At 45.8% G+C, this 13,681-nt stretch overlaps 1 protein-coding gene across 7 annotated transcripts in view; it reads right to left on the bottom strand.

Annotated features, from left to right (window-relative positions):
* The window catches only part of Neto (Neuropilin and tolloid-like), an 89,237-nt gene that overhangs the window by 24,017 nt on the left and 51,539 nt on the right, over positions 1 to 13,681 (bottom strand). For 6 of the 7 annotated variants that reach the window (XM_015186126.2, XM_001354697.4, XM_015186124.2 and 3 more), the window contains 5 exons: positions 7,673 to 8,050; positions 3,813 to 3,898; positions 2,856 to 3,185; positions 2,661 to 2,758; positions 830 to 969 (listed from right to left, as the gene is read on the bottom strand). In XM_015186126.2, the coding sequence (XP_015041612.2) occupies positions 830 to 969; positions 2,661 to 2,758; positions 2,856 to 3,185; positions 3,813 to 3,898; positions 7,673 to 8,050 (1,032 nt within the window). The remainder of the gene's footprint in view (positions 1 to 829; positions 970 to 2,660; positions 2,759 to 2,855; positions 3,186 to 3,812; positions 3,899 to 7,672; positions 8,051 to 13,681) is intronic. The other variant, XM_015186125.2, reaches the window with a different exon arrangement.

Here is a 13,681-nt window from a genome sequence, read left to right as displayed (position 1 = left end):
TCCGATTCAATTCGACTTGATTTGAGTTACATTTTCTATCAATTTCTGGTTTCGAATTGATGGGATTCTCCATGTTGCCAGTCCACAGTGCAGTGCAGTGCAGTGCAGTGCAGGACATGGGAAAGTCGGTAAAGGGACGATGGGCGATGGACGAGGGACGATGAAAACCACAGGGCAAATGCACGTAATCTCGAACATAAATCGCTCAGGCAACAACAATAATTGCCGATGCTGGCAGTAGTGCTTGTACTCCATCCAGAGACACAGATACACAGATACACAGGCAGCAGATGGATCTGGAGGTGTAGATGGTAGATGGACCTCGAGAACTCGAAGGAGTCGTCGTCTGGCTTCTGCCGAAAAGTAAACAATGCTGGCCCGAGGACAAAGGACAATCGTTGAATGACAAAAGAGTGCTTAGCCTTTGCCTTTGGCAACTGGCGGCAATCACGCAGAACCCTGTGCGCCAAACAAACAGACAGACAGACACACGGACACACAGACAGACAGAAAGAAAGATAGATAGATAGATAGATAGACAGGGTGATCGGGGGGATATGGTGGATGACAGAGTCAGATAGTTGGTTAGACAAGCGATTTCCACTTTTAGCCTCTGTTTTCGGCCTCGTACTGGTTCATGGGACTGCGAAATGGGCAGCCGAAAAATGGAGGGGGGGAGGCCAGTGCCACATCGGGATTTGGGGTGAGCTTAACACCGGATTGCCCCAAGGATTTCGGTCATGCCTTTGTACTTTTCGCCCGAGCATTTGTTGCCAATTCAGGGGGATTTGCCATCATCAAAGCAGCAGCCAGGATGGCAAGGACTTACCAGCTCCACGGTCCCGAAACGCGGTGTACAGAATGCCGAATGTCGAATTAATAGCGATTTGATCTGCGTAAAAACGCAAGTGCAAAATATTTGATTCCGCCGTAATGCTCTCGCCCGCCGATCCGCAAAAGTTTTTCACCCTGTAAAAGACACAAAAACAAAGAAAATCAGTTGCTATAATTGATGCGGGGAAACGCTTGTTCTCTGCAAATATTTAAGGAAATACTTGTAATATTTATGTACTATTTCGTGTGGGGTTTCCTATAAGCATAAAGTCAACTGATGACATCCTGGATCAATTCGATACCCCTTCACCGAAGCCCTACCATCCAAAGAAGCCCCAGAAACCCTGCGTCCTCGTTGAACAAACAGTAAGTCAGCAATCGGATTGGAATATGAGGATATTCGTGGAGAAAACTTGTTTTATCGTTCCCTGAATTGCAGAAAGTATTCTGTGGAACAATATAACTTCCCGATGTATCCGGTTTGTGTTACACAAATTTTACTGTACTGCCCTGAAATGGAAAATTTTCTATCAAGCCAAGTGTTCCCCTTCTGGAGGTTATCTATGGACAATTTAATTCGTTTTAAATGGGAAATATCCAGAACTAATGTTTGATTAAAATCGATGAACAAATGTTAGTCCATGACCCTCAAGATTTTCAACCTGAAGAATGGTTTTAATATGCTTTTTGAATCCCTGTCCGTTTAAGGGCTTGGCAAAATTTGATAGAAGGAAATGCTTATTAAAATAATGTTTTTCCTCCAGTGGTTTGGAGTAGGTTCCTCAGCCAAATTTAGTCACTGGCCATATATTGTAATTTTGGTAAATATTTTCGCATCGATACCAGATACGTAATCGATAAATAAATAATTTATAATGTAGCTTAAATGATGGCGTTCACTGAGTATGGTATTTATGTTCATTCGTTCGTTCATTTGGTGGCCATTGGCGTTGCCATCGTCGTTGCCGTTGGCTGTCTGCTGTCCCTGCTGCTTCTTTTGGCGCATTTCACGCTTTGCTGACATTTTCTGTGGCTGCCCTGCCCCAGAAAGTATGCTACGAAATGTTGGCTCGTGTGTGGGTGGCTGCCACCCGTCGTGTGCGATAAATTGTTACGAAAAATGAATTTAAATGAAAGCTGAACGGACGAGCGACAGGCAGAGGAGCAGCAGCCACAGGAGCAGCAGTAGCAAAGGCATCAAATCAATGGCCATGGCTGACGAAAAAGACAGAGAAGCTTCTGCTTCAACCTTTCTCCCCGTCCAGTGCTACCATTTTCCATTTTGCCTTTTCCCTTTTCGCATTTTCCGAGAGCTGAAAACGCCAGTCAATCAATTTGAGTGTTGTGCCGAGCATCTGTAGCAGCAACAAGTGGAAATGTATTGGCGCGTTAAAAGCGGATGTCAATGCGTGTCGAAGATGGAGCCAGCCAGCCAGCCAGCCAGACAGACAGACAGACAGGACGCCATCCAGCCAGCCATTGGGCAGGACAGGGCAGGGCAGGACATGGCACGGCAGGGATGTACGAGTCAAAGGCGGCCACCACTTCCGCTGGCATACAGTTTACTTTTGGCCGGTAATAAATTGAAAATTTGACTGGGCTTTGATCTCTCGCTTTTTGGCAATGCGGAAATTGGTTTGTGGCACTGCGTATACGCGTATACATATATCCGGCTGCTCTCCCAGCGCTCTACCGCGGTACACCAAACCCAATTTGGCAGTGTTGTAAAACGCAGCAAAATCTGATTAACCTTTCAGATACGATGTACGATGTACGATGTACGAGAATTCCCACAGTCAAGGAGGAGGCAGGTAAAAGGGTCTCACCTCAATGGCATCACTGTTTGCTCGGGGAATATGTCCAGAAAGTTGGTCTCGCAATCGTTCGGCTTGCTCAGTTTAAAGTCCAAAAATTTGAGGAAAATCTGATGAAAAGAGCAAGTGGAAAGAGGCCCCATTAAATGCTGATGGAATACACAAGTACCAGTGCGATTAGATATTGGGTTTGGTGCACAAACTCACCTTCCAGTTCTCTTTGACCTGAATGCGCCAAATGCAGTCCAGGGCTATCTTGTTGCGGATGACCTGCTCCCTAATGTCCGCCGGAACATCCGTGGAGTTGATGAACCCCTCGTAGCCATCCTTCTCGATGGTGCAGTTGAGGTCGGTGCTGGGGGCCTCGCGGTTCCGATCGAGGTACTCGTAAACGGCACTGAAGCCGGTGTACTCGATGGTCTCGTCCGAGTGAAAGTGCAACCACAGATAGCGCTCCTTGGAGGTGATTTCCGGGGGGAAATCGGTGCCACAGTACTTGCCAATCAGCGTGGAGAAGCCGTACTGTCCGTCGCGTATCTGCAAGAATTTAGGTTTAGATCTCAGCACAGCCAGATGGCAAATCTCAAACAGTTTGTCTTGGCCTAAGCCGCTTTGGCAGTTGGCAGAAGCGACTTGGCCTGAAACAGAGACTGAGACTCTGGCTGCTTGGCTGTTGGTTATGGCAGACGGCATTCAAATCTGGCTTACGACTTGCCGGCAACGGCAAAGGCAATGGCAAAGGCAACGGCTATGGCTATGGCAACGACAACATTCAATTAAAACTTCCAATTTTTAGGTTAGGGGCACGGCATAAAAAGGCCAGGATCTAGGCGAAAAAAAAAAATTGAAAGCAGTAACAAGAAAAAGTCGTAAAAGAAACAAATCGAAAACTTTGCCACGCCAAGGCAAAGCCCTGCCTGCAACTAAGCAAGTTTTTTGTTGCACACTGTTTTTCAGCTTCATTTTTGCCTGTGTTTTGAGCTTGCAACAAAGTTTGCGTTTTTTATGCGCTGGCGCTGGCGCTGCCACTGACGTTGACCCGTCTCGTCTCGTCTCTCTTTCCGCCTGTTGCCAGCCAGATACCAGATACCAGATACCATTTACCAGCCGGATACCAGTTACCAGTTACCATCAACATCAACCAGTTGCCTGCCTGTTACTTACTTCGAGAAAATCAAATTTGCACTCCTCCTTGGCCTCGATATTAAACGAGTTGCGAAAGTCCAGGCGTATGATTTGTCCCTTCGGCGCTGTAATTAGATGCAGGCAGGCATCAGAGAGAAAGAAAATAGCACAAAAGGCAACACGTTAGTGGACAAATATAAATTCCATGATCCCATCACTACCGTTGGTGACCCCGACCACGACCACGACCACGACCCCGACTCCAACTCTGACTTCGGGCTTACTCAAAGTCAAATGCCCCAGAGCTGAAAAACTGATTAACAATAGCTCTGCGCCAGCTCAAGTTCTGCCTCTGAAGGAATGGCTGCGGACATGGAAGTGGAAATGCCACCGAACAGGGCAGACGAAAGATGGAATGCACCTCGAGCCTGGCGCTAGATTCCCGAGACACTGGAACAGGACTCATTCACTTAATTAAGAAGTGTGGTTTTTGTTGTTGGTCGAAGTCCACCTTGGGTTGCTTTGGTTATTACTTTATGATTGCTTTCACTCCAGGAGGGCAAGCAACTTGCTTTCTTAATAAAATAATAAAAGTCCCCACATTTCAAAAACATAAGCTTTGCTCAAAGCATTCGCACAGTATTCGTTCGTGTCATTCTTTTGTGCTACTCAATAAAAAATTGTACAAAAATTGCGCATAGTTTTCCCATTCACAAGCAAATCGAAGCTATGATATGCCTGCAAAGATACATCTATCTAAAGGGCGTTTTCTTGGGGTTTCAAAAGGAAAAGCAAGCTTAAAAGGAAAAAAGACTAGACCCAATCATGGTCTCGTATCCGGCCGTATCTATGGCCAAATGAAAGACTCTGGGGACTCATTTAGAGGCTGCATGAAAAGAAGAAGGTATCAAGATGCCACACCCACACCCAGACCCATACCCACATCCAAATTCATTCATTCATTCATTCACACTCACATTGCCGGCCATACATATTGAGCTAACGAATCCTTGGCATGAATCAATGGCAAATGTGAATGTGAATGTCAATGGGAGTGGCAGTGGAAGTGGGAGTGGGCTCCGCCTCCGGAGCTGGCATTTGAAAATACATTTGCTTCTTCTGCTCCCCCATTCTCGATTCCCATTGCCAACCTGATCCGCTCCTTCGTGTTGGCTGTGAAATGGAACCTTTGTGGCCAATGTGGCATAACAACACACATATTCCCTAATTCCCACACACATCCATCCATATGTACACACAGAGAAGCAATTGCCAAGGCGTTAACACCCGCACACACACCCGCACACACACACACATTACATAATGGAGATGGACAAGTAATGAAAGTTGGAATCACAGACAGAGAACGGCACAGAGAGGCAGAGGTTCCGAGCCAAACAAATACCGAAGTGAGTGGAGGTTGAATGGGAATAGGATTTCGCATTGATTGGCCTTGAAAAGGGGGTAAGGAATCCAGTTAAGGTTTGGCCCCCCGAGGGGGATGCTGGTGCTGGTTTAGTGCTATTAAATTACAAAGCCCAGCGGGAAGGGGCGGAGGGAATGGCATAGAGAACGGCAGCATTTTTGAATTGCAATGGCAGTTTCGAAAATGAAACCCAATTACAAAGCAGAACAGACCAATTGATGGTTACCCCAGAAAAGAAGGGAGGGGGGAGGGGGGGGGGGGGGATCGAAAATGCATTCATAATTATAGGCAATCCGTTCGGCCGGAGGGGGGATCTGGTCTCCACAGAGAGCTAGTGCTCTTTGTCGTATTTTCTGGAGGAAAATTCAGCAAAATTGTTTTGCAAATTTTGCATATTTCATGGGCAGCTCGCCGATGGCTATCCTTCGGCATGGGGTCGAGGTCCACAACTAGATTGCCTGTCGAAGGTACATATTTGGGACGGGTACATCTGGACTGAATGGTAAAGGCCCGACTTCGGAAAGTATTCACAAAGAACTACTCATGCTTTCCAAGGCGAATACGAAGGACAATTGATACCATACAGACAACATGCAGTATTTCCTTTGGCTCTCTTTCAGGTAGATTGGTTTTCAATCCGGTGGTCCAGCTGGAATTTCCTGGTATTGTACATAGCGGAACATATTAACCCATTCTGAAGATTCTCTTCTATGGCTGCACCTTCTTTGGCATTCATTCATGTTGATTGATTAATTATTGGGCTCTGAGAGGGTTTCATGTCCATCTGCAGAGGTTTTGTATTTGAGGCATTGTCCATTGGGACTGGTTTTGGTTGGGATTCAGGCAGATATCCAAGACATACTTTTTCCCTTTCGAATGAAAGCTCTACAGCTCTAGGGCTGTATGTTCTTTGGCATTCAATTAATAAATATTCAGAATGATCATGGGAAAATTCGGACAATTTATGAACTAATTTTGGAAATACAAAGATGCCCTGGACTCTATTTAGATGGGGAATCCTTTGTCTAAGATGTATCTCTCATCTGCTTAGCTCCACATTAACATGGTCTCCACTGGGGTCCTCTTACGACCCGCCCACACCAGCAGGACCCACCCACACCCACATTGATATGCAAATAAGCAGCTGCCTCTGTCAGTTCGAGTCCCTCAACCACCCCCAGCTAATGCTGAGCACACACACACATACACAGATGGGGGTGGGAGAGAAAGATACATATGCTGACATATTTGTAGATAGACAGATACTGGGACCGCTGATGCGTGCTTATGGAAAGTCAATCATTCGCTTTCAGGTTTTATCTGTCAGCTCTTGACTTTTGCAGTGACATTATTTTGTCTTAACTGACAAATGATTTGGCCTCTAACCGACTTTAGATAAGCATTGGAGTTGACTCGATTCGACTGGAGCTGGGGCTGGGGATGGGGCTGGGACTGGAGCTGGGAGCTGTGGAAGAGGCAGTGAAGCGAGTGCAGCTCAAATATGATGACTGCTCGGCCCAATCCCCCGTTGGCAATCCCCCATCGAGGGATTGAATTGTGGTGGAAGAAGGGCCCCGAGCACGCCAACGCTTTTAAATGGGGCACACAAAACGGTCCTGCCACTCGAATCTGTATGGAGCATCTTACGCATCAGCGCCGTCTAATGCTGCCGCTCCAACGGTTCCCCCCTCCTTAGTCGCCCTGAATGACTCACTGAGTGACTGACTGGCTGACTGACTGACTGACTGGCATCTGGTAATGTCAACAGCCAAGACTTGGCCAAAAGACTTTGCAATTATTTGCAGTAGCTTGCTCGTCGCCAAGTGCCTGCCATATAAACTTTTACGAGGCCTGCACTCCACACTCCACACTCCACAAACTCGTGCGCCACAGGAAGTTGACTGCGAATTGTCTTCCATCAAAGCTCCTATTTGTCTTTGTATCTGTGGCATACAGTGGATTCAGATTCAGATACAGATAAAGATACAGATACGAGTATGGGGGGACTGGTTGTTAATTGCTTAGCCGTAGATAATCCACCGAATGGGCTGGGGCATGAATACATGAACCTGAAATTACTTGGGTTCGAGCAAGACCCCGCATTGATGAGGACACTCTAATAATTTCTATCTAAATGCCAGCTAAATATCTCTCTGCCTCATTAATATCCGTATGATTCGGCAGGATTGAGATTGAGTGCCGTAATACGTATGAATAAATATGCGTGTGCTGAATGAATATTCGATATGGAAGATATGCCAGATATGCATATTGGTTGCCCTGAATTTGTTATTTGGATTTCGAAGTCAGTCATTCAGCTGTTAAGCCAGGGGTAATCGATTGTTAATCTAGAAATGTACCTATGCATAATATTTGGGGAATTCACTTAATTGTGCACAATGTTCCATTACATTCATTCATCCATTCGTATTCATTCAAATGCATTTTAGAGATCCCTTATTCTTATCCTTACCTGTTATCACTCGCGTGCAGTTGATGTTCTTCGGATACAGATTGGGATACTCGGGGCTGTACAGCTCGTTCTTGGTGGGATCTCCCTCGACGAAGAGCCGGCAGCGGTCGACTTGATCCTCCTCCATCGCCTGCCGCTCGCTGCGACCCGCCCGCGGTGGTCGTGAAATGGTCAGTGCATGCGGCTCCTGGTCCTCCTCCTCGTCCTCGTCCAGCAGCACAGCATCCTCCTGCTGGGCAAATGCATTGGCTGTGGATGAGCTTGTCGTGGGGTGGCCTCTTGGACTGCTGGTGGCATTGTCTTGGTGGTACCTCTGCGATAGTGTCAATGATTGGGTGGCTGCCGAGCGATTTGTCACTGCCCCACTGCCCGCAACTGCTGAAAGGAAATGGAAAAACGAAATGGAGTTCACCTGAGTACCAGTATGCAGTTTCGGCAGTAAAAGTGGATATATACTATATATATATATGTGTTCAGTCATTTTTGTGGCCGTGGGGTGTGGGTGGCGGTTGGAACATTACATTTTATTATGATAATAATAATCATGAGCATTAAAATTTATGCGGTGAGCGCGTTTCCTTTTTTAATAATGCGCATAACTTTTGCCAGAGCCACAGCAAAAGTGAAACTAAAAAGAGGTAAAGTAAAGTACAACAAAAAAAGCAAGGCAAGGCAAGCCATGCATATACATCGTGAATAAAGGTGGATGTGCATACATACATACATATGTACATCGGTGTGTGTGTGTGTGACTGGGTACGCATACTTTGTTAGCTTTCGCATAACGGAACACCATGCCACGCAACGCAACGCAACGCCAAAAAGTAGGCAATGCATATTTGTATTAAAGCTTCAACTTGCCCTCTCACTTCCTCTGAGTGGCCATCCCGCTCTCTCTTTCGCAGCAAGCAACTGTAAGTGTTACTGTAACTGCAACTGTAACTGCGACTGTAACGCAACTGTAACTGTAACTGTAACTGTAACTGCATCTAAACAACAATCGTTAAGCCCATGCAAAGTAGCCCAAAGCACAGCCCACACACACACACACACACACAAAGAAGCAGCCTCACACAGAAACACATGCCACCGAGAGAGTACGACTCTGTGTGTGTGTGTGTGTGTGCATAGGGCATTGGCACGACTGGAAGCTACAACTACAGCTACATTCAAGCACAAACCAAAACGAAATTAGGAAAGCCAACGAAGCAGGGATGCTCTGGCAGCAGCAATCGAGTTTGATTTGCTAAATTGAATCGAATGTGGGGAAAACAATCTCAAGTGCCAACTAATTGCTGTGGGGCTACTGTGTGGCACAACACCAAGCCACCAAACCACACACCACAACAGGCTGGGTGAGTGCGGCTGATTTGAACACACTCGTTCCACACCACACAAAATGGACATTCATTTGGTATGTAATTAATTGTTGAGTGAATTCTATTGTGTCTCAAAAGGTAAACATTCCTTTAAAGACAATGGACTCCCATACATTAATGTACTCTCTCGTGAGGGTTTTTATTGGTTTATTTTTTCATAATTCTCTCATTAAGCTATCATCCAAAATGCCCAAATACAGCACTCAGTTTATTTGAATGTCTATAGTGCATAGGTAGAGCCGAGCGTACCATCCCAGTGATCGTTGAATGCCATTCGAGTTGAGTTTATGGGTCATAGGGTATGCTATTGCTGAAGCAGACGACAGTAGTAGTCGTTGACAGCACTGGCACACACATGCATGTGGCACACAGCACGGCATACCCATGGGCGCATGTGAAGTGTTTGCCTCACATTACATGGCTGCTAGTGCCTAATGATGTAGCAACAAATTTAATAAACATATTAAGTGTTGATGTTTTTGTAATCGCACAGGGCAGTGCCAGATGCTACTCCACTTCTGCTTATGCTCCTTATGCTTCCATTCTCTAGCCCTGCCTTCCCTCTTTTTCACCCCTTTTCTACAGGCACTGCGATGCTTTTTTAAACACACACACACACACACCACAGCCAGCTCTCTGGCATCCATTTTGCCGTTAGTCAAAAGCTGCTTATTTCCGTTCTGGTTCTGGTTCTGGCTCTGGTTCTGGTTGTGTTTCTGCTTCTGTTCCCGTTCCCGTTCCTGTTCCTGCTCCTGTTCCTGCTCCTGCTGCAGTTGGTGTTTTTGTTTTTGTTGCCATGTTTTCTGCTGCCTGCAAGTTTAGCTGTCGGCTGGCAGCGTTCGTTCAACTATTTGCCACATCAATTAAATGCGAATGAGCACTGAAATTAATTTAAATAAGAATATTCCGAATGCATTCGGTATCTAATGAACCGTTAAAACTTTACCCAAAATTTACGCACTCAATCTTTCTAATTAAAATTGCAATAATTAATGGTTTTTGTTGCACAAATTGTCGTTTACCATTTTTGAGGTTTTGTTGAATGGCATTTTGTGCATTGCATTTAAATATTGCCATAATTGGGCTTAAACGGCAAAAGGAATTTCTAGTTACAGTTGCCACCCATTCCCCCCCACCCAGTTTCATTTCGATCATCATTTATTTGTTCGATTTCCGGTCTGAATTCAAACACACAATTGTCACACATTACATGGCCCAAAATTGGGCCTAAAGAGTGACGAAATTCGGAGTTGGGGCAAGGCCTCAAGCCTTGCTTTTTCGATAAACTATTTTATTCGTTCAAATTTCGGATTGTGTTCGACTGTCTTGTGCGTGGATATATTGGCATATTTGATCTTAAAGGGCAACTAAATTCTTTGTCAGAGTTGCCAGGGTTCCATTGGCTCAGGGTTGGCTCCACTTTTGTTGCGGTTTCCCTTCGCCCTTCGCCCTCCCTGTGTCTTGTGTCGATTTCAGTGGTGCCGTTTGTAAACCACACGTTCAACTTTCAACCAAAAGCTGTCCCTCTCTCTCTCTCTCTCTCTAAGTGTCTCTCCCTCGGTTTTGTTCGGTTTTCTTTCTATATCTATGCTATACCCAGACATCGGAGCTCAGGCTGGGCCTTGGACTCCATCGCGTTGTTCATTTATATTCATATTTGCATATGTGTGTGTCTGAGTCGGTGCATCTGTCAGCGTGTGTGTATAAAGTATCTTTTGCCACGCCCTCTATCCACACAGCGTTCTTCTTTTCCCCCTGCACCCCCCTGGCAGTGCCTGGAGCACATTCCACGCTGTCGTCTCCCCGTATGTATTTTATTCGTCGACGCAGTTATTTGCTTTAATACACTCAATAGACTTAACACATTTTCCACGCCCCCATCTACCCCCCACCACCCCACCACCCCACCAGCCCAGCGACCACTCAACCACCCAACACCGCAACCCCATCTCCTGCCACCTCCTGCCACCTCCTGCGCCCAGACGCTGTGTGTGTTTTGTAGTTTTCAGCAATAAATTTTGCATTTTGCTTGCTCTGCCAGAGACACCCACCCACCGCCAAGCCATGGAGAGTGGAGAGCCGGAGAGGAGCGATGAGGCGAAGAAGATGGTAAAATAAAAAATATATCATTCCAGCGAACGACTTGTGAATGAGTCCGGCACAGTGGTTGGTCAACGACACAAAATTAATTGAATCAATAAATGTGTGGCTCAAATCTTCAAGATCAAGCGAATTGCATTCCAAAGGCATGTAATTGAATGAAATTAAATATTATGTACTTGACAATTGACAAACAAAATTAATTAATTGAAAAGCTGGCAACAAACAAATTTAAGCTAGCGGCTAGATGAGATTTCTATATATATTCAATGAGGATTTGACCAATGAAAATCAAATATTTTCAGGCAGGAGGATACATATTTCGCCTCCTTTGGTCTCCGACCACTGTGCGCCTTCGGGTATAATTGCAACTGTGACTGTGATTGTGACTTTGTCTGTGACTGTGCATATTTATAGTTTTGTATTGTCTGCCAGCGGGAGCCGAGAAATGGCTAAAACAGCCAGCCCTTTGAGAGAAGGCCGAAACAGTCGCATTGAGGGCGGAGACGGAGACGGAGATCGAGGGACTGCCTGTGCATTTGGAGCAAAATGTAACTAAGTATATAATAATTTACAGTTTGCATTAAAATTTTCGTCTGGCAACTGGGACTGCTCCTTTTGGGGGCTGCATTCACAAAGCCCATAATTTCCTCATGATTTACTAATTGCTGGGAGCCGAGTGTCGCTTGTTGCATTCAGCCTCGGCTGCCCCTGCTGCCTCTGACAATTACAAAAGTCTATTGAATAAATTAAACGCTTGTGGAGAGGGTCTATGGAGGTGCGAAAGCTTCTTGGAGAACTGGTTTCCGCAATCAGTGCAAACATGTATTAATCTTTTATCCCGCAGGACATCCAATGGGCGGCTTATGGGCTTTGAAGTTGCGTAAATATGCCAATCCATAATTGAGTGGGCAAACAGTCAAACATTGATTTACCATTGAATACTCAAGGCCGCAGGCCCAGGCGGGACTTCCACGCCGAGCAATCAGCTATTTCTGAGAAGCTCCTCGAACTGGCAAATAGTAGATTAAATTATAACCGAATAAGTGCTCCTCGCAATAATTCCAAAGAAGTTCGAATTGAATGGAACAATGTTCCCTTTGATATTCAGATCTTCGGCTCAAGCTAAAAACCCAACAAGAACCGACCCATCTGCAGAAAGACCCATCATTTACAGATACATATGTTGTACTCTTTAAATTTCCCAGCTGGAAAGGTTCATTGGGTTATGGAACAGTTCAAGCATTGCCCTTGAAAGCATTACACCTGAATATCATTTTCAAGGCATCACTGAGAGAACTTCCAACTATCCTCTAGGCCCAGTCTTTAAGATGAAGTTTACTTCCAACTAGTGGTTTTATCTGTAAGTCTTTCAAGCCATGGCCATGGCCTTTAGACTTTAGTCTTCGATGTCCAAGCAGGTGTTGTCCGAGGACAAGCTCAGTGTCCACTCGACAGAAGAAGAATGAATGAATGAATTAAGGCCAAGTACAACCTCGAACCCGTTCAGCCCTCGAGGTAGTGGAGGGACTGTACCTCAAGAAGTCCACCGAGGAAGGAAGGAAGGACTGTACCTCAAGAAGTCCACCGAGCATTTTTGCACCCGTCACCACGAGCTTCTGTTGCAGCTGCTGGAGCGCACAAGTGTGCACCATTCGCCATATTTGAAGGTTTCCTTTGCATCCAATTTCCAATTTCGATTGAATTTTCTTTCTGCTGCCAATATCCTTGTGGTGGTCCATGCAACGTCGCCAGCTCAGTGGTGGGGCTCCTCGGAGCACCAAAAAGTTGCTTCAGGCTGGCCACCGTGGTGGAGCAGGTGGAGCCCGAGTGCTCGAAGAACTCGCGACTCGAGTGGACCATCTAGTGCCAGGGCTTGGAGCAGTTTCTGTCATATTAAATTAAGAATAATTATGCTGCATTTTGTGCCTTCAGCCAGTTGAAGAGAGGCCCAGAGTAATACTAGATTGGAAGGTTGGGGATATAGCAATCGTATTTTCATAAAATTAAGACCCAAACGGCTCTCTGGATGGGACACTGGCTTTAATGAGTGTACTGATTTTTCCATGGTAACTTGTGATGGGCTGACTCTTTTGATTCTTTCGTAATCGTCAGACTGGGGCATTCATTCTTTCATTCATCTTTCAGAGAAAGAAGCGACGGGTAATTATCGCCGTCAGCGTTGATTAATACAGCGAATAAAATTAATAATGAATATTTTAAGCTTTTGCCTTTGGCAGTGACAGTGGCAGTGCCAAAGGCAGATCCCGCAGTTTTGGGATTCATTTGTAAAGGGTTTCCATCCGCTTTAAAGAGGGATTACGACAGGATCCATGGCAACGCAGGGGAAACACCCAAGTGGTTGTCGAGCAGCACCAAGAGAGTGCTGGAGAGGGGGTGTATAGCCAGTACTAGCGTCGGGCTTCTGTGGGAAATTCTGAATGCCACATTTTTGCATTCCTCGTGCCCGGGACGAGGACCTGGACCACGGCTGCGCTTCGAGAGGAATGTGGAAAATGTTACTACTTTT

This window comes from Drosophila pseudoobscura, chromosome X (genome assembly GCF_009870125.1).
Source record: "Drosophila pseudoobscura strain MV-25-SWS-2005 chromosome X, UCI_Dpse_MV25, whole genome shotgun sequence".
Classification (NCBI taxonomy): Eukaryota; Metazoa; Arthropoda; class Insecta; order Diptera; family Drosophilidae; genus Drosophila; species Drosophila pseudoobscura.
This window is presented reverse-complemented; position numbering and strand designations above follow the sequence as displayed.